The 21,075-nt window shown below is 48.2% G+C and overlaps 1 protein-coding gene and 1 long non-coding RNA gene across 2 annotated transcripts in view; both read right to left on the reverse strand.

Moving 5' to 3' along the window:
• Positions 1-21,075, reverse strand: part of LOC119385613 (uncharacterized phosphotransferase YvkC) — a 156,698-nt gene that overhangs the window by 130,651 nt on the left and 4,972 nt on the right. The window contains exons 5-7 of the mRNA XM_049414037.1: positions 18,459-18,511; positions 17,086-17,138; positions 16,331-16,446 (exon numbers count right to left, since the gene is read on the reverse strand). Coding sequence (XP_049269994.1) covers positions 16,331-16,446; positions 17,086-17,138; positions 18,459-18,511 — 222 coding nt within the window. The remainder of the gene's footprint in view (positions 1-16,330; positions 16,447-17,085; positions 17,139-18,458; positions 18,512-21,075) is intronic.
• LOC125757621 (uncharacterized) lies at positions 16,330-18,513 on the reverse strand. Its single transcript, XR_007415357.1, has 3 exons — positions 18,459-18,513; positions 17,086-17,138; positions 16,330-16,446 (listed from the first exon to the last, which is right to left on the reverse strand). It is a non-coding gene; the product is annotated as an uncharacterized LOC125757621 (long non-coding RNA).

Genomic DNA, 21,075 nt, shown 5'->3' on the forward strand with positions numbered 1-21,075 from the left:
AAAAATTTTTTTTCACCTTCAATTTGACTTTCCCGCATAGAGAACTTTACTTTTCTTAAGCTCAACGAGATGACGCTACGCGTAATGCCTATGTGACGCACGGTGGGCTTGAAAACGGCGTTTCCCAGAAAGCGTCAGCTTTTCCGTCCTCGTGGTGAGTAAATTAGACAGAGAGAGAGAGGGACTCTATTTTAGAAATACAGAAATTTTTGCCGGCGTCTGTATACCGCTGGCATGCTACTCTGCGTAGAGATGGGGAATGGGATTGACAGACTAAAGAAGAGAGAGGAGGAACGAGGAAATTAGATTTTTCTTGTAGTTCACATGGTTTCATGTTTCCCAGTAATGCGTCAGAGCACTGCGGAAAGGTCTGCAATGAAGTTCTAATCAATTTAAATGCATAATCTGTGTTGTAAATTGCGGTTAACAGCACTTTAAATTGCATGTGACCAATCGGGGGCTCTGAGATCTAAAGGCCACACTGTCACTCACAAGGAAGTACCTGACTGAAGAATAAATGCAGGAATTCCTGCACGAGAGCGATGCCGACCTTTCACATTCCGAGGATACCGAGTGTTCGGGCGGTGATGTTTACAACGGCAGCGACACAGAGGGTGAGAATGAGGGCAGCAACGGCGAACAAGATGCCGCAAATTGCACGGCGTTCGGAACATGGGGTCCATTGAATAGGAGGGGTCCACTGAAGTGGAGGAGGAGAGGCTTCGTATTTTTTCAGCAATAATTTTCAGCAATAAAATTTGCGTCGTCAAACGGAAAGACAAATGGGTCTCGGCACCGTCGAGAGCATTTAGCATTGAGCTAGAAGGTACTAGTGACAGGTGGTCGAAGGACGGAACGAAACTGAAGGTGAGTCTACTAGAGATGGTTGCTGAGTGCAACAAGGTCATCGCGTGGGTCAATTTAATCGACCGCTTTGGGTCCTACTGCCGCATTTCATTGCGCACAAGAAAGTGGCCTGTGCGCATGTTCGCACTGTTTTCCGATGTGGCATATTGTAGTGGGCGGATGGAATTTATGGGGGACTGTTATATATATATATATATATATATATATATATATATATATATATATATATATATATATATATATATATATATATATATATATTGATTTATACATATACATATACGGTACAGGACGGCGGCGCCGACGGCGAAAGCCAGCCGAGGGTGTCCATATAATTGCTACCGCAATAATACGAAAGACTTGACCTGCTTGACTTCAGAATGAACACTGCAACGTCCTTAATTCCAGTGGCAACCACTGTGTGCAAGAAACAACAAGAGCAAGGAGGTAGCGAAGAAGAAAACTAAAGAGAAGAAACTCCGAGAGAGGTGCAAGATCGTTCGATTACCTCCCGACAATGGCATACATGACACGATAGGACACTTCCATGTATACCTAAAGCTTGGCTCAAATAGGCAATGCATATGTTACGTGTGGAGGTAAATCTAGAGTGAATTCCTCAAGTGTGGTGCTTTCGTTTGCTTCTAGCAGAGAAACTGCTTTGTGCATTTGTGCTTCGTTCAGAAAGTGCTTTGTGTGTGGACTGGTACTTCGCTCAGAATAGAAAGTGCTTTCTGCTTCGTTCCACGCGCATCGCGTGTTGTCGCAGCGCCGGCCACAGAGCTTCAGCGAAGCACTAGTGCGGTGCCTTCGCAAAAACAAAGAGCAGCTCAAGGTCAGTTTTTCGTGCCACCACCATTAGAGGCGTTCGTTGCACCTAAGTTCAGTTGACGCCCACGAAAGCCCCGACGGCGCTGAGCAGCCTCTTTGCCGAGCAAAGCAGAGCTATCACTACACAATCTTGCTTTTAACAACGCTCCACCACGTTACTTTTTTTAGCTCGAGTACCTTGATGATACGATTTGCGTAACTCCCCATGATGATGATGATGAAAAAATTTATTGTAAAAGAAAAAAAGAAATAGAGTTTGGGGGCCAAAGCATGACCCCGCTACATGGTCGGCGTCCCTAGTCCGGGACACCGCATGACCAGGCCCCGTCTCGCGCCCGTCGCACCAGAGCCCGTTGCGACTCCAGTGAGGAGCAGTTGAGGAGGGCAGTCTCCCATGCCTCTCGTGAAGGGGTAGGGGAAGGGGGCAGGTGGGGATTTTTAGTACATGCCCACACCATGTGGAAGATATCACAGGTCACCCCACAGTGTGGGCACCGCCCATCCGTGTTCGGATCATAGTGTTTTAATATTGCAGGACAGCGTAGAGTACCTGTCTGAAGGCGCCTTAGAGTTCGCTCATCCGCCTTACTCAGCCCCTTTGCAGGAGCCGGGAAAAGGCGGTGAGTGTCGCGATAATACGCGAGAATTTCTTTGAACCGCCGCCGCGGCGTATTGGCCTCCGAGTCATAAGAGCCAGGGTGAGGAGACCGGTGGGTAAGCGCTCGGGCGGCCGCGTCAGCGGCCTCATTACCTCGTAAGCCCTGATGGCCAGGAGCCCATATAATTCGTTTTGGGGTCGGATCAATGACTCCCCATAAACTCCATGTATCAACATCCGGACACGCCACTGTCCGAAATTACAGAGGTGCGCTGATTTGTGGTGCTACCTGTAGGCGGCAGAAACAAGGTAATTGACGACATTGTCTTGTGTTCCAGTGTTTAAGCTTTTAGCGATGCCACATTGATGAATCCAGCAGTGTGTTTAGGCCTACGGCTAACATTTCGCAGATGGTACTACGGCCATAGACCTCTCAGACATATCTTCGATGTACTTCTCCTAATTCTAGCCGTCGCAGTGACAGAGCAGACTGCAGTGATCAGTGCGATTTAGCGTATTTGTGTCATCGCTCCCAGGTGGGGTGTCGGTTTGCTATCCTCCGGAAGTTGGTCTTTGGGAATATCCTGGTTTCGGAACGGGGTCTCGCAAATAGTATGCTTGAAGGACTCTGATTGCACTCCCCGCGTGTGTGAAGTTTTCTATCGAAACCCTTCAAGAAAACTTGGAGGACTCTTGAGCTTCGCCTTCAAGAGGGGTACGCGATAGCCCCCTCCCCTCCCCCTTACCCTAGAAGCAATTGGCAGGTAAAGAACTTCGCCGTAAAACACTACGCATCTTTGTGCTGCAAGGTACTGCATGGTTGTACCACGAATTTTTAATGTATTCTGGACAAGGGCGTTACGAGATTATTATTTCGATTTTAGGCCGGAGGAGGGGGTGGGGTCTTTCGTAATTGTACGTTCGTACGTATGGTTATTTGACTGCGTGTGTGCGAGACACAAAGCAAATGGTTTCACTGTTTACTTATAAGCTGCGTCCCAAGCTTGATTCCCCGGCATATGTCGGGGAATCAAGCACGGGACACAACTTAGTAGAGTGAAGTAGATTCTTAACTTGTGGCGCACGCCTACAGCGGGGGATTGGCTAAGAACCGGTTGGTGCGGCCATTCTTGCCCTTCCTCTTATTCGTCAAAACCAGTGCGGCTCACACTCACTATTCCAACGTGTTCTCCTTTCTCCTCTTTTTTTGGTGACGAATAAAGTCGATACACTTCCCGCCCCTGCACCGCCGTCACTGAAGCAGCTGGTGAAGAAAAAAGGTTGCGCAGAAATGTCGTGACACGTACGACACTTAAATTACGTGGGCTTGAAATACGCGGTAGTTGCGCTTGTCCGTCAGTTCAGCAATGCTCAGCAGCCAATATTCGTGGTTTGACGCGGCTGAACATTATGCTTTTGGGTCACAAAGAAAATTTCATGAGTCGCAGAGGAGTCCGGGATGCCTTAACCTTGGTCCACTTCGCCAGATAATCGGTTGCGACTACAATGAACTTACTTCCCCACCCGGTGCGTGGTTGTGGCCTCAGATTACCAATGCCACTGACCTCAAAAGGATATGTGTTGCCGAAGCACCTGCGTCGGATGCGACGGTGCCTTCCTGAGCTGGTATATATACCGCTGTAAACGATATAATAATCACCAGCTTCGTAGCTAGATGCGATAAACGTTTCTTCGTACGAAGCTGGGAGGCGGTGGGTTCAAACACTTTGTGGTGTAATGTGAACCCACTGCCGGTGGAACCGTGACTAAGTGCATATACACCCCTACAACAGCGTGAGGGGCGTATTAGGTGCACTGTGACCTAGCCCTGTAACCTAGAGGTTGCAGCTACTGGTCCAACGCGATTTCACTTCGATTAAGGCTGCAAAGTTGAACCTCAAGCAGAGCTTGCAATGCATCTGGGTGAAGGCGTGACGGGTGGGCTTAGGCATGAAGGGAATGATGCTGCGCACACAACAAAGGCTCTGTCGAGAAGAACAGTTGTGTCAATTTACGGCAAGTTAAGACGCATACAGTTCCGAAACAATCTATACTCGGGGACAACTTTCTGTGGCAATGAAGGCAAAGCTAGGGGGGCGGAGCGTCTGCACATGTACTGATACGCGAGGTAGTCCGCTTTGGCGCGCGTCTCGTAACGCCGTGGAAAGCGATGGCTAGCGTTGCATTTCGACGCAAACGCTGCTTAGCGTGTAAGGTACGGGTAAAAGACGCGACTTTTTCAAGCACGCAAAAACGCAAAGGGAGAACGTGTAAAGTAAAAGAAATACAAATATCTCGCTTGTGTGCACTCTGTTCCGTCTCAAAAAGCTACACGCAGAAAACGGAGGAGTATTTTATATATCTCACGCAGAAAATACGGATGCAATTGTGGGACTACATTCATTAGCGGTAGGATACGTACATTGTGGCTCTGTAGCTTTCCCTTCATTGCCACAGAAAGTTGTTCCCGAGTATAGTAGTTTCGCTGGCTCTCCCATGCTCCGCCAGTGATACACTGCTTATTCTGATATTGTGCCTATGTGCAAGCGGGCCACACTCGGTTTTTCTTGCTGGCTTATAAGATTGAAATACTCATATTTTGTGTAGTCTGAACTTGCACTGCTTTTTCGACCGACAAGAACATATTTCTATTTTATTTTTGCGGATTATTAGAATAATTCCACGAACAGTGAACAAAACAGAGTCATATTACGCTCTCATTGGTTCGTACAAGAATAGTGCCCTTAGCCTCTTCCGTCCCCGTGAACCCATTTGGGGTCATTTGTTGGAGAACGTGCAGTTAATTCTGAAAACAAGATTTTTTCACCTTCAATTTGACTTTCCCGCATAGAGAACTTTACTTTTCTTAAGCTCAACGAGATGACGCTACACGCAATGCATATGTGACGCACGGTGGGCTTGAAAACGGCGTTTCCCAGAAAGCGTCAGCTTTTCCGTCCTCGTGATCAGTAAATTAGACAGAGAGAGAGAGAGACTTTATATTAGAAATACAGAGAGTTTTGCCGGCGTCTGTATACCGCTAGCATGCTACTCTGCGTAGGGATGGGGAATGGGATTGAGAGACTAAAGAAGAGAGAGGAGGAAACAGAAAATTAGATTTTTCTTGTAGTTCACATGGTTTCACGTTTCCCGGTATGTGTCAGAGCACTGCTGAAAGGTCTGCAATCGAGTTGTAATCAATATAAATGCATAATCTGTGTTGTAAATTGCGGTTAACGGCACTTTAAATTGCATGTGCCCAATCGGGGACTCTGAGTTCTAAAGGCCACACTATCACTTACGCGGAAGTACCTGACTGAAGAATAAATGCAGAAACTCCTGCACGAGAGCGATGCCGACCTTTCACATTCTGAGGATACCGAGTTTACGGGCAGTGATCTTTACAACGGCAGCGACATAGAGGGTGAGACTGAGGACAGCAACGGCGAACAAGATGTCGCAAATTGCATGATGTTCGGGACATGCGGTCCATTGAATTGGAGGGGTCCACTGATGTGGAGGAGGAGAGGATTCGTATCTTTAAAAATAATTTTCAGCAATAAAATTTGCGTCGTCAAACGGAAATACAAGTGGGTCTTGGCACCGTCGAGGGCATTTAGCATTGAGCCACAAGGTACTAGTGACCGGTGGTCAAAGGACGGAACGAAGCCGAAGGTGAATACACTAGACATAGTTGCTAAGTGCAACAAGGTCATCGCGGGGGTCAATTTAATCGACCGCTTTGTGTCCTACTGCCGCATTTCATTGCGCACAAGAAAGTGGCCTATGCGCATGTTCGCACTGTTTTTGGATATGGCATATTGTAATGGGTGGATGGAATTTATGGGGGATTGTGTGCAAGCAATGCTCTCAAAAAGTCAGAGTTCCGCCGCAACGGCGAAGAAATGAATGCGATAGCAACAAATTGGAATGTAACGCGAAGAACGGAAAGCAGCTCGAAATTTCCAGCTCGTCGCTCAAGTGCAAAGGATCCACGAAAAGAACACACACAGGATGAGCGCGAACTATCAAGTGTCACAGTTGTTACGTATTTCTGTTTGAACAGCGTGCTCGTTTTGCAAACGCGGCCGCTGCAGCGAGCGAAGTGACCTTCGTACGCTCTGTAACTTCAGCGCGCGCATCGCGGTAAAAGCACAAGACATACAACCCCCCTCCTCCCTCCACGAGATAAGCGCGCACGCAGACGACCACGCCCTGTAGGGCGAAGTGCACGGAGGCGCGCGCGCAATGACCTTGGCGCTACGCGCGGGGCGATGACCTTTAAAGTGCGCCCCTCGCGCACTTCGCGCCATCTCGCTGGTGAGCAAGAAAGCACGCTGAACTAAATGGTGTACATAAATAGTTCGCCGTTAGCTTGCTGAAAGACGGTAATGTTCGTGGCCTAGCCGTCTAACGCTGCGGAGCGAGAGGTCGCCCATTCGATTTCGTGCGTCGGAAAGTATTTCTCAATTTTTATTGCGATAGCAACTATATGGACAGTCTCGGCTGGAAAATGTCCGTCCCCGTCGCCGTCATTTACCGTATATGTATAAGTATGTGTATATATGGAAAAGCCACAAAGAAAAATAATTCAGAAATTCTTTCCGACGCGCGGTATCGAACGGGCGACCTCTCGCTTTGCAGCCCGCCACGTTAGACGTTAGGCCACGACAGCACCGTCTTTCACCCTGCTAACGGCGAGCTATTTATATACACCATGTAATTCAGCATGCTTTCTTAGTTTCCACATAGATAGCGCGACGTGCGCGCGTGAGGCGCGCTTTAAAGATCGTCGCCCCGCTTTTGCGAACGCCGTTGCTCTTCGCTTTCGTGCGCTTATCTCGAGGAAAGAAGGGGCGGCCGGTGGGGTGCTTCGCTTCGCTCGCTGCAACAGCCGCGTTTGCGAAAGGAGCGCGCTGTTCAAACAGAAATAAGTAACAACTGTGACAATTAGTTCGCGCTCGTCTTGTGTGTACCTGTTCGTTCGTTTCGTGCGTCCTGCTTTATCTTTGAGCAGTGCGCTTCAAGTGTCGAGCTGTGACGCATTAGTTCGCGCTCGTCCTGTGTGCGTTCTTTTCGTGCGTCCTTTGGGCTCGAGCGATGCGCTGGCAATTTCGAGCTGCTTTCCGTTCTTCGCGTTGCATTACAATTTATTGCTATCGCAATCATTCCTTCGCCGTTGCGGCGAAACTGTGACTTTATTTCCGTTGTGACTTTTGTATATATATATATATATATATATATATATACACGGCGACGCCAACGGCCTATTGCTATCGCAATAAAACCAAAGACTTGACCAGCTTGAATTCAGAATGAACACTGCAACATCCTTAATTCCAGTGGTAACCACTGTGTGCAAAAAACCAGAGCAAGGAGGAAGCGAAGAAGAAAACTAAAGAGAAGAAACTCCGAGAGAGGTGCAAGAACGTTCGATTACCTCCAGACAATGGGAGACATGACACGATAGGACACTTCCATGTATACCTAAAGCTTGGCTCAAATAAGTAATGCATAAGTTACGTGTGGAGGTAAATCTAGAGTGAATTCCTCAGACGTGGTGCTTTCGTTTGCCTCCAGCAAAGAAGCTGCTTTGTGGACTTGTGCTTCGTTCAGAAAGAGCTTTGTTTGTGGACTTGTACTTCGCTCAGAGCAGGAACTGCTTTCTGCTTCGTTCCACGCGCATCGCGTGCTGTCGCAGCGCCGGCCACAGAGCTTCAGCGAAGCGCTAGTGCGGCGCCTTCGCAAAAACAAAAAGCAGCTCAAGGTCAGTTTTTCGTACCACCACCATTAGAGGCGTTCGCTGCACTTAAGTTCAGTTGACGCCGACGAAAGCCCCGACGGCGCCGAGCAGCCTTTTTGCCGAGGAAAAACCGAGCTATCACTACACAGTCTTGTTTTAACCACGCTCGGCCACGTTACTTTTTTTCAGCTCGAGTACCGTAATGATAAGATTTGCGTAACTCGTCATAAACTCCATGTATCAACATCCGGACACGCCACTGTCCGAAATTGCGGAGCTGTGCTGATTTGTGGTGCTACCTGTAGGCGGCAGAAACAAGGTAATTGACGACATTGCCCTGTGTTCCAGTGTTTAAGCTTCTAGCGATGCCGCATTGATGAATCCAGCAGTGTGTTTACGCCTGCGGCTAACATTTCGCAGATGGTACTACGGTCATAGACCTCTCAGACATATCTTCGATGTACTTCTCTTAATTCCAGCCGTGGCAGTGACAGAGCCGACTGCAGTGATCAGTGCGATTCAGCGTGTTTGTGCCATCGCTCCCAGGTGGCGTGTCGGTTTGCTATCCTCCGGAAGTTCGTCTATGGGCATATCCTGGTTTCGGAACGGAGTCTCGCAACTGGTATGCTTGAAGGACTCTGTACACCCCGCGTGTGTGAAGTTTTCTATCGAAACCCTTCAAGAAAACTTGGAGGACTCTTGAGCTTCGCCTTCAAAAGGGATACGCGATAGCCCTCCCCCCCCCCCCCCTAGCCCTTGAAGCAATTGGCAGGTAAAGAACTTCGCCGTAAAACACTACACAGCTTTGTGCTGTAAGATACTGCATGGTTGCACCACGAATTTTTAATGTATTCAAGGCAAGGGCGTTGCGAGAATATTATTTTGATTATGGGGCGGTGGAGCGACTTTCGTAATTGTACGTTCGTACGTATGGTTATTTGACTGCGTGAATATATATATATATATATATATATATATATATATATATATATATATATATATATATATATATATTGCAACGAGACGTGCGAAGCGAATGGTTTCACTGTTTACTTATAAGTTGCGTCCCATGCTTGATTCCCCGGCGTATAGTAGAGTGAAGTAGATTCTTAACTTGTGGCGCACGCCTACAGCGGGGGATTGGCTAAGAACCGGTTGGTGCGGCCATTCTTGCCCTTCCTCTTATTCGTCAAAACCAGTGCGGCTCACACTCACTATTCCAACGTGTTCTCCTTTCTCCTCTTTTTTTGGTGACGAATAAAGTCGATACACTTCCCGCCCCTGCACCGCCGTCACTGAAGCAGCTGGTGAAGAAAAAAGGTTGCGCAGAAATGTGACACGTACAACACGTAATTTACGTGGGCTCGAAAGACGCGGTTGTTGCGCTTGTCCGTCAGTTCAGCAGTGCTCAGCAGCCAATATTCGTGGTTTGACGCGGCTGAACATTATGCTTTTAGGTCACAAAAAAAAATTTCATGAGTCGCAGAGGAGTCCGGGATGCGTTAACCTCGGTCCACTTGGCCAGATAATCGGTTGCGACTACAATGAACTTACTTCCCCGCCAGGTGCGTAGTTGTGGCCTCAGATTATCAATGCCACTGACCTCAATAGGGTATGTGCTGCCGAGGCACCTGCGTCGGATGCGACGGTGCCTTCATGAACTGGCGTTTGGAGCTGGAGGACACACACGAAGCGCTTGCGCTGCAATGCCTCTCCACCACAATCCTTGACGGAGTTCGGCCTGCGTTGTCGTCTGGCCAAGGTGACCGGCCGCAAACTCACCATGGCACATCAAACGCTCGCATGTCGCACGCTTTGCGGCACGGCCGGTACCCAGGGGGCGTTCATTGTGGTGGTGTGACAAGGAATACATTCATGATTAGCGTGAGCAGTTTTGAACTTTTCTAGACGGTATATACTAGTAGGCAGTGCACCAGAGAGTCGGCGATCAATGTCTTCCACATTCTTGTCTGCGCGTTGAGCTGCAGGAAGATCAGGAAGTGCATTGTCCTAGTAGTGGGCCAGTGTGGGGGGCGACAGCAGCGCAGTACTGAGGTCTCTGAAGGCGCCTTCCTGCTCTGACCCCCAGTGACATTGGTAACCTCCTTGAGTAGTTCATTCAGTGGTTTACTTCTTACTGCAGTGTAAGGATAAAACAGCAGCAGCAGGACGCAAAGCCCTAGAAAAGTTTCAGTTGTTCAGCCGTAGCCAGATGTGGAGGTGGAATATTGGCCGGCACACTTGCCTTGGACGGATCAGGGTTGAGGCCGTATGCACGTACAGCATGGCCCATATATGACGCTTCAGAGAAGCCAAAATAACATTCAGAAATGTGGATCCGGAGATTTGACTAAGACTGATCGCCACTACAAAGAGAGAATGAATAAAGGAAAATAAGTTTCCACTGTGAAGCTTGGGTTGGATCCCGGGCCCTCACGTTCCAAAGAACATTGTTTTAACCACTACGCTACCCATCCATTTTTATTTATTCTTCGCAATACATCATCATAAGGGAGCCCATGCTTGCAAAATATGAACATACGGGAGCTACCTGAACGCGTGAGGTACATGAAAATACGAACATATGTCAGCTACACGAATAGGCAGGCCTAGGTGCCCCCCCCCCCTCCCTCTCACGAAGTTTTCGAGGGGGTTGAAATAATTACTGCAACAAAAGAAAGTCACAGTTTCGCCTCAAGGGCGAAACTGTGACTGCAAGGAATGCGATTGCAAGGAATTGGAATGTCACAGGAAGGACGGCAAGCAGCTATGGAAACTTGCTGCACGCTGCTTAAGCACAGAGGACACAGGCAAAGAAAACACACAATGCGAGTGCGAACTAACAGCTCTCACAACTGTACACTTGCAGCGAGCTGCTCAAACACAGAGAAGGACGCACGAAAAGGACGCACAGGTATACACAGCACGAGCGCAAACTGTCACAGTTGTTACTTCAACTAGCCCCTACTTCTAGATTGCAGCTCACTCCTTTCGCAAACGCGGCCGCTGCAGCGAGCAAAGTGACTTTCGTGCGCTCTATAGCTTCAACGCAAACTTTGCGGTGAAAACAAAAGATGTACAACACTCCCCTCAATAGATAAGCGCGCGAGCTCGGTCGACCACGCCCTGTATGTACAAGTCGGAGGCGCACATCCCAACTCCTCCGAAACACTAGAGTTTTAAATTTGGGGACCCAAGAAATTTGCGAGCCACCAGCCAATCTCGGACTCTTGCCGCCACGTTACCCAGTAAAGCCCCTTGATCTGAAAAGTAGTGACACTCTCCTCCGCGCTCGCATTTTCCTTCTCAATTCTCCTCGGATTTCGCCTTTCCCCTGGCTGGCGCAGTGCTCACGGCACGCTGAACCCTCCACTGGCTCGCTGCAGCTGCATTTGGAATCATTGCACGCTTGTTTAATCGGCCCCTTGAAGCATAAAATGAGAATCTGTTCCTTAAAGGGACACTAAAGAGAAACAATGAATTGGTTTAGATTGATAAAGTGTGCTCGGAGAACTCTCTTGTAGTTTATTTCACCACCAGAGGTTTATTATTAGAGAAGAAAACCAAGTTCAAAACTTCATTTTTAAATTTCGCGCCGAGCTTTGCAATTCGTGACGTAAAGGATTTCAAAGAGCATTAACGTATTTTGGCGCCACTGGCTCGACGAAATTTCCACAAATTCGTTATGTCAAGTCTCTGGCTCCCTCAGAGGACAATGTACGTCTATTTAACCGATTAGGAACTACGTAGGCCCTAGCAGGCGCCGTCAAAAATATGTGACGTCACGGCAAATGGTGCGGGAATTCCAAGGTGGCGTCACCACCTTTATTTTCTTTTTGCGCGTTTTTTCGCTTATTAAGCGTCTTCTCGCAGAAAGCGTGGTGTTTTTGGTATCGTGGAAGACTACTTTACTAATGCGAGAAAAATCGTTTTGCTCTTTTGGTGTTCCTTTAGGAAACAGTCGTGATGAAAGTAGGCTTCCGATAAAACACAGTGACGAACGTATTTTTAAAAACGCTTCGATTAAATACGAGCCGAAGCACTACGAAAAAATGAGTAACAACTAGCGGCTGAGCGGTTTACCTCTCCGTTGTCACTTTGGCTGTCCCTAACGCGGAGGTGTATAAAGCCCATGTAATGTGAGCATCATAAGATGTAGACGAGAAATTCTTTCATAATTGTTGTCTTGGTGAGCTCAAAGAAGGTAGCCAAGAAAGAATGTGGTGGTTTACTTAAATTTAATTGGCCGTCATGAGTGGGCCCGACACCTTTTTGTACCAACGCCGCTCTCAGAGACGTACACACGGACGCCCGCAGATACATACATACACATGCGCACACACGCGATACTGACAAGCACGCACATACACGCACGATACAGACCTGCACGCACACACATACATAAACACGCACATACACACGCGATACAGACAGGCAGGCACATACATACACACATCTATGCACACGCGATACAGACACTCACACACATACATACACACACGCATACACACGCGATACAGACACGCACGCACATACATACAAACACGTATGCACACGCGATACAGACACGCACGCACACACATACACACGCGATACAGACACGCATGCACGTACATACACACACGTATGCACACGCGATTCAGACACGCACGCACAAACATACATACACACATACACACGCGATACAGACACGCACGTACATACATACACTCGCGCATACACACGTGGGAACACACATACACGCACACATACATGCGCACACGCAAATACACACGCGCGAATACACACAAACAGAAAGTACGCAGGCGCACATATGCACACACGTACATGTACGTGCTCACACGCACATGCACACGCGCGAATACAGACATGCATAAACGCACGCAGGCGTAGGCGCACATATTCACAACACGCACTCAGATTTAGACGCATGCATGCACACATATGGGGAACGCAAACTCAAGCTTTGGGCGCGATGACAGCGCCGCGCTGCGGCTCTGGAGAGAAGCTCTGGTGAAACTGGGGGCGCGCGCGGCCGACTCAGCCTGTTTGTCGGCAGCGGGAACACGCGCACGCGCTCATTCCTCAGTCGGTGCGGGGAACTGGGGCGCCGTGCCGACAGCTTGGAACGCTGAACCAAGAGGCTTGCTGTGCAAAGCTGCATTACCGCGTTGGCAGAAGCCACCCCGCGGAAGCGAGGTCCGAATTTATTGCTGTGTCGTGGGCTGCCACAGCAGTGCAGACAACGCCAAGGCACGCGATTCACTTGTGAAACTGTATCGGTTCCCGGGCACGTCGCACGAGAAATAAAGGCGACAAGCGTGGATCGCCGCAGTAAGGAGAATCAAGTATGTCCTAGTTGATAGCACTGTCTCGCCTTCTGTTTTGTCTGTCTCAGTTCATCGCTTTCGTTCGTTTCAACTACCTGTATCAGTACGTAACACGACGCATGCACGCAACGACTAGAGTAATGATTACTCGTTGTCTTCTCGCATTGTGAAAGTTCAGTTACGGTTGTAGCTGAAACAACTTTGTGTTTTGATTCCCCGTGTTCGTGAGACCTACCCGTCGTTGTCGAACTTTCACACTAGCGTTATACCGCTGTTAGCGTTGCGCGGTTGATTGAATTCAACTGAACTCGGCATATTGTCAAAAGTTCGGCGCCTGCAATTTACGCGTCGGGAAGACTGCTTTATCACACCGCAGCGGACGTGTTCGTGCAGCAGGTTTTATACGCCTGTAAAGTCGATATTCTCATAAAAAGAGAGTGCAAGCATGACGCGAGAGCCGAGAAAGTGAGGCGAGCAGTTCAACTTTCTTCACTGTGGTTAAAACTCAGCTAGATGTCTCGCGTCTAAATGTGTGGGTGATGCTCCAGCGGCACGGATGACTTGACTCTAACCTTCTCAGGCTTTTCTAGTGCGATGGCCGTATAATTCCTTTTTTTCGCACGCCGCAATCCTTTGTTCACGAAAGTACACGGCTGCTACTGCAAGCATGCCATACCAAAACAATAACATTCTTTATACTCCACGACGCAGAACATCGATAGTGTGCACGGCTTTATTTCGCAGTTCATATGGACCATTACGTATCTTCAACATGACAGAATGAGTCGTACCTCGAGATATACGTCCTACAGGGTGTTATCGCGACTGTGAAAATGCATTTCGCGTTGAGTCGGGAGTCGTTGTCATCGATCGTCTGCTCTTCACCCTAAACATGATTGACGAGCCTTTCTACTTTTATCAAGTTCGTTTTTCGGAAGTGCCTGTCCAGCTCGGAGATATTTTGAAGCCGCACTGCAGGCGGTACATTGTGAGGCGACGCGAATATGAGCCAGTGGCGGCGCGGCGGCGAGAACAGAGAACGGTCGTTGCATGCTCCCAGTTTCTATTTTTCTGCCAGAGATGGCGCTGCCTGTCAAGAGCAGCAGCGCCACTAAGCGATGCTTGGGAAGAAAATAAAAGCGCGCGAAACTTGCTTGCGCGCGCTTTTCGTGACGTCAGAGTCACCTGACTGGGTGGTATCATACGTCGCATCCATTCAGCGTTGCGGATGCGCCGGTTCCGCGAAAGGGGGGCGGCGAGGGAGTGCGGCGAGGGAGTGACGGCATAGATAAAAGAGCTCCGCTACGTTCCTACATCAAGGGACCTTATTGCGACATATGTCCCCAAAACCCTGTAGGGTCCTCCTTTGGGCGGCGAACAAAACCGGAGAGCGCGCGACCTCAAAAGAAAATAAAGAAGGCGCTTGGCAGTGGCACGTGAAGCCACGGCTCGCGTTCCCTTCTGCCGTCGATTCTGGTCACTAAAATAAAGCTTCGTCTGCGTCTACTTGGTACATCTTCCTGAGGCTAAACTTACAGCATTAAAGCACTTCTTTGTCCATCTTACTTCTTCTTTACTTCTTTGGCCCTGCACCCTTCTGAATATAATTTCTTGTCTTCGCACATCTAATACACTATCATCCTTGTTACACGTTTTCGTTTAGAGCTGTTGTTGCGTGCGCATGCGCGGTAAGGTTGCCTTGGGCTTATATATGCATTGACGTATGAAAGAAAAAGGCAGTTGTAAGTCAGCGCTTGTGTCGTACGTTTGTTTTCTTCGTGTGTGTCTTGTGCGCTTGCGCTGTAATTTTTGCCTCAGGATTCAAGTCAGGGTATAAGATATATTTCTCGGAATCCAGTCAGTTACCCTTAATGACCATTGGTTATCCTGGCGACGTGCTACGTCCCCGGCCCATGTCCATTTCTTCTTGATTTCAACTATGATGTCCTTGACCCCCGTTTGTTCCCTGACCCACTCTGCTCTCTTCCTGTCTCTTAAGGTTACACCTATCATTTTGCTTTCCATCGCTCGCTGCGTCGTCCTCAATTTAGGTTGAAACCTCTTTGTAAATATCCAGGTTTCTGCTCCGTAGGTAAGTATCGGAAGATGCAGCTGTTATATACCTTCCTCTTGAGGGATAGTGGTAGACTACCATTCATGATTTGATAATGCTTGCCGAATGAGCCCCATCCCATCCTTATTCTTCTAGTTATTTCACTCTCATGATTCGGCTCCGCGGTTACTACCTGTCCTAAGTAGACATACTCCTTTACAACTTCCAGTGTCTCGCCGCCTATCGCAAAGCGCTGTTCTCTGGTAAGATTGTTCCACATTACTTTAGCTTTATGCATATTAATTTTCACGCCTACTCTTCTACTTTCCGTATCTAGTTCAGTATGATGATGATGATGATGAGTTCAAAATGATGAAATGCAAGAAAAATCCGCCACGAGTCGAAAAGTCCCACGTTAAAAGCTCAAAAACTTAATCTCTTTTTCGAGGAGGGCGAGTGAAGGTTCACTGACGCGATCCACTCTTCAATAACTGTGAGGTTCTTTCACGATATCGTCACAGGATCGAGCGCGAAATCAACGAAGCCTTCCAAATCAAGAAGAAAGGAAACATGTGCGTCAGTGAACCTTCACTCGCCCTCCTCGAAAAAGAGATTAGGTTTTTGAGCTGTTAACGTGGGACTTTTCGACTCGTGGCAGATTTTTCTTGCATTTCATCATTTTGCGCACGTGATGCTTGTTTTTGTTTTGTTTCTTTTAGTTATGTTTCTCAGTTTATCTTCCGGTGTAATAAACTTACACACAGTTGTTCGTCAGCGCTTGTGTTGTGTGGTCACTTTTTATTCTTGCCGTTTTTGCGCTTTTCCTCCTCTGCATCATGTACCAACTGGCCCCTCAAAACACCCCTCTGATGACAACTCACCGCTGAAAAATCAGCACGAAAACTCACCGCTTCCTATGTTGAGGCTGCTACGCTCGGCGTCGAAGGACTCGTCTATGTTCACTTGGCTGCAGTCGATCGGACGCATCACGGACGCAGGTGCGTAGATGGACCCGTACGACACACTGTGGTAAATAAGGTGGCACAGCCATCCTTAACCAAAATGTTTACGCGCACAATGCAAGTATGGTTGCCTACAGACTATTGCTGAACGACTTTCTTGTTTATTATATACAAAAACATAGGAAGTTAGGCTACGTTAGAGCCGGCATCCCATCATCATTACAATAATATTGAAGAAACACACGAAAACAAGCGAAACAAGAAAGAATAAAACGATAAGAAAATAAAGAAATAACCAGAAGCACTACGTACATAGATCTCTGGCGTTTTTAAAGAATGGGCAGAGTGTAAAAGCAGAGTCCAATACATGCAGGACGGTCACAGAGATTACTGAGGATAGAGTCCATACGACTTCCTTCCAACTAGAAAAATCGACTTTAAAAATTTTCCCATCTGTAGTTCAAATTCCAAGGGCAGCCCATTGACAGACACAAAAATAAAGGTTCGCTTAGCGACGATGTTGTAATTGTGGGAAAATTACGCAAGAAGTCCTCCTCTTTTGTAGCACTAAAAATTGAGATAATATCGTAGCTCCTCCTTCTTTCCTAGATAAATGCTTAAGCGAAAACTTGCATGCACTGCAGCATAATACGCGAAGTATACACTCCGTCGTGCACTGCTGCCCGGGCGCTATAGCTCACCCATTATCTCCTCCGTAGTTTGTAGAGCGAACGTAATGGTACATGTCACCGTTCTGCAAGAGATCAATAATCTAACGTTATATGTCACGTCGCACGTCCACAATTCATGAGTACATGTAAGAAACCAGGGCAATGACGGACGCTGCCGTTCAATTCAGTCGACATGTGTGTATGTAGTGAACTAGGGTCTGCGTCCAATCTAGTTAGTTGGTAATGTGAAATATTGAAACTGGTAAGCGCAATAAGACACAGCCAACGAAAAAGTACTCATAAAGCGCTCTGTGTGTTCTTTTTCGTTGTATGCCTCTGAGTGCGCTTACCATTTACAATGTATGTAAGTAGTCTTGCCAGGAGGAAGGGTTTTTAAAACTGATTTTATGACGTAACGGCACATAAGAATCCTGACTGCATCGCAACAGTAACGGCCGCGTCATCAGACTGGAACAGAGGCCATATAGTTTCAGCAAATTTTTGGGTTTTTCGTGATAGATGCTGCGTTCAAGTGTGTCGCACCGATATGAAAAAATGTGGGTTGTTGAGATGCATTCACAAAAGCAGCACTTGAATGTGTTGTAATTACTGCGTTTTTGAACCGTTAGTTTTGAAAACGCTTTTGAAGGCGACACCTTCGTGGAACTCTCTGGCACATCTGGAAATCGACCTCACTCAGTCGATCTGCTCTGACGATGTCGATCGTACACAGTCTTCAGTGTTCCCTCTGTCTAGTTCGCACGGTCGAGCGCTGCCTGCATAAAATGTCGCTCATCGGTGGCTATAGGCGTACAATCGGCACTTTCTCCTGTAGCTTTCCTTAACCTGTTCGATGATGCGCAATAATTTCCTAGCCAGTTAGACTACCGTATTTTCTTGCATACATTCAGCACTGACTAATGTTGGATAATATTGGCTGTTATCGGCTAATTGATGGCTCTTCAGTGTGATAAAGGCATCGCAGCCGTATTTAAGTCTTGATCGAGCGAGTCTTTATCATAATTTCTACGCATTTGTTCTACATTAATTTCAGAGCCGCAAATGAATGCATGTCAGTATTCCCTAGGGGAAGCACGTATTCGTGCCCTGTCCTCGTATTCATGTAGAACGGATGACATGACTGATGTACATTCATCCACTGAAATACTAGTTTGTCATTTCTCTATATCGTCGGGTGAATACCAACTAACAATCGGTGTCATGCCGGGATAAAGTATGCGTAATAACAAGTTAACCTTATTCTCGGTACACCAATGCTAACGTTTCTAAGATTTCATAAGCTTATAATGTAGGCAAAGGTGCAGCTCTTGTTTAGAAACGCAGCTGTGTCGTGCTTCTTCTTTATTAGCACTATATAGTTACCAGAGGGAAGCAGCACTCACCTCGAGGAAGCCTAAGTGATGATGTTCTTCGTAAGTCCCGTGTGGCGGGCTTCCTGAAATGAACTTTGTCACTCATTTATCTGCACCTGACAAATCAAAAAGAGTGCGCGTGCGCACAAGAGACAGGATGAACTCTAATGGAGAATTACCCGAAAGAGGAGTAACAGAGCCCAATAGGCGCGCGCCATGAATAGATTGTTGGGGAGCAAGCGCAGGGGGATGTGTGACGTGTGCAAACCAGTTAGTCTGCAAAGGGATGAACCGCGCAGGAGATGCAGGCCGTGTGCTGAGATACGTTCCGTGGGCAAACCGTTGTCAAGGGAACTAACCGTCCTGCTCGCTTGGGTCAGTTTTCCCACTTGTGTTTTCCCTTATATGTTTTCCCTTGGGTCAGTTTTCCCTTATATATGTTCGTGCGTGCGTTTGTATGTGAGCGTGTATAACACGCAAGCGAAATTGAAAATTTTCGGGGGGTTTTGAACCCCCCCCCCCCGACTCCCCCTTGGCTACGCCCCTGATATACACGTATGCGTGGATAAGCGTGTCGTGTTGGTTTTACGAGTCGGCGCACCCATGATGTCTGGAGCTGGTCTCGACACGTCACGACGCCGCGCTGTATATCTTCGGTGTAGCCGTGGCACTGCGTCGCCACCGGCTGGGAATGGCGGCCGAGAAAAAGACAGTAGGCCTACCGTATCCATGGTTTCAATCTGACTCAGGGCACAAATCGGCGCTGGATTTTTTTCATAAGTAAGTGATCGCTCTTTATTCTGCCGTACCTATCGCGTGCGCGTAACTGATCGTGAATGGCGGTAACGGACTCGATCGTGTTGTATATCGCGCGCACGAAATGTACCACGAGGGTTGGCTTGGGCGTCAGCTCGCACGTGCTTTGGGGACGCCTGGATATTGGCCGCCATTGTCGTCGGCCGCCCGGACGGTCGCTCACCGATGATTCGCCATGGTGAGGAGCTGCAAGCTCGCGATATTAGGCAGAGGCCTCGCCACTGTTTTGCTACTCGTCCAAAACGCTGTGCGGTCGCTGGCAACGAGCTCGATTGTATGCCGCGCGGTTGAATGCACCGGCATGGGTTGGCGGGTGCTTTAGCTAGCCGACTTTAGCTGCGCTTGGAACTCTGCGGAAATTGGTCGCCATTACCGTCGGCTTCCTCGACGCTAGCTCGCAAGCAGTTCGCCGCTGTTCGTGGCGGCGACCCCGCTTTCGCTCCCTGTACTGCCGCTCGCTCGAGAAATTCGGTGGAAATTGGACGCCGTTACCGTCGGCTTCCTCACGCTTGCTCGCAAGCAGCTCGGCGCCGTTCGTGGCGGCGGCTCCGCGTTCGCTCGCCCCTGTGCTCGAGATTCGCTGGCGGCTGCGGCGGCTGACGGGCTTGCTCGAGTTGATACGACGCCGCTCGCAGAAAACTCGCCGGCTCGCTGGCGGCACGGTGGTTGGCGGCGCCTTGGCGTGGTGGCTGCGGCTGCGGCACTTCAACTGTTGCGCTATGTGACGACTTGAAATGCGTCTCTGATGGTGTATGACATCACGGTGAAATTATTTACATGCCATATTTTAGACGTGCGTTCTTACTTCACCTTGCGCGTATTTGCCATGTACGTGCGTCTTCATCCTCTCTGGGACGTGTCGCAGACTATTTGCAATATTTTTGTGCTTTGCAGGGGTGAAATTATTTCTATTCCATATTTTAGACGTGTGTTTTATTCACCTTGCACGTATTTGCAATCTGCGTGTGTCTTCACCCTCGCTGTCACGTGTGACTAACTATTTGCAATATTTTTGTGTTTCGCAGGATGCAGCCGTTGTCCACAGCGAGCAGATGGCTGTGGGCGCTGGCGCGTGAAATGCCAGTCATCTATCGCTTCCGTTGGAGCAGCTTCACACAAAGGACTGTACCAGATATGACAACGCGGCTGGACCTGCATTGGACATTTTGCAGTGAATTCAATGAAAGAAAGCAGAAACTTCATATGTATAGAGAAAAATAAAACGTTTCACAGTCTCACTTTTGTCTTTCGTTGTCGCATTGACTGCGACAGCAGTGACCCACGCATGACTAAATATTTTCTCGCGTGTTCTTTTTCGCGGCAGTTGTTGCTCACCGCGGATAGAAACACGTGAAAAAAAGTATTAAGCCTTGCGGAGAGTAACTGTAGAAAATCATCCCTGGGGATAAAAAGTTCATCCGAATGGAGTATTCGAGTGGACCGACCGTTCGTCCGGCGAGGTGAAACTGCGAGGACTAACGGTTGCCCGGTAAGGTGTAATGTGAGGACCAAATGTTAGTCCCGTGAGGTGATCTGTGGGGGACTAACTGTTAGACCCGGTGCTCTTAGTCCTTAAAGAGATTAATGGTTGTGGCAGCCCCATAAGTCCCCAAAGGACGAACCACACACCCTTTTAACACCCTTTTGCCTTAGAGTGTAGCAATACGCAAGCGATATCGCTATCATCAGTTCATTCACGAAACTTTGAAGAGCAGAACAATCGCAGCGCCTAAGTGGGAATATATCGTGTTTATTTCTGTCGTTTTTTGCTTGGAATTTAGTGGGAATTTCTGACGGCGTAGAAAAAAAAAGTACATAACAAGTGGGCAGC

The sequence above is a fragment of the Rhipicephalus sanguineus genome, chromosome 3, assembly GCF_013339695.2.
Source record: "Rhipicephalus sanguineus isolate Rsan-2018 chromosome 3, BIME_Rsan_1.4, whole genome shotgun sequence".
Taxonomy (NCBI): Eukaryota; Metazoa; Arthropoda; class Arachnida; order Ixodida; family Ixodidae; genus Rhipicephalus; species Rhipicephalus sanguineus.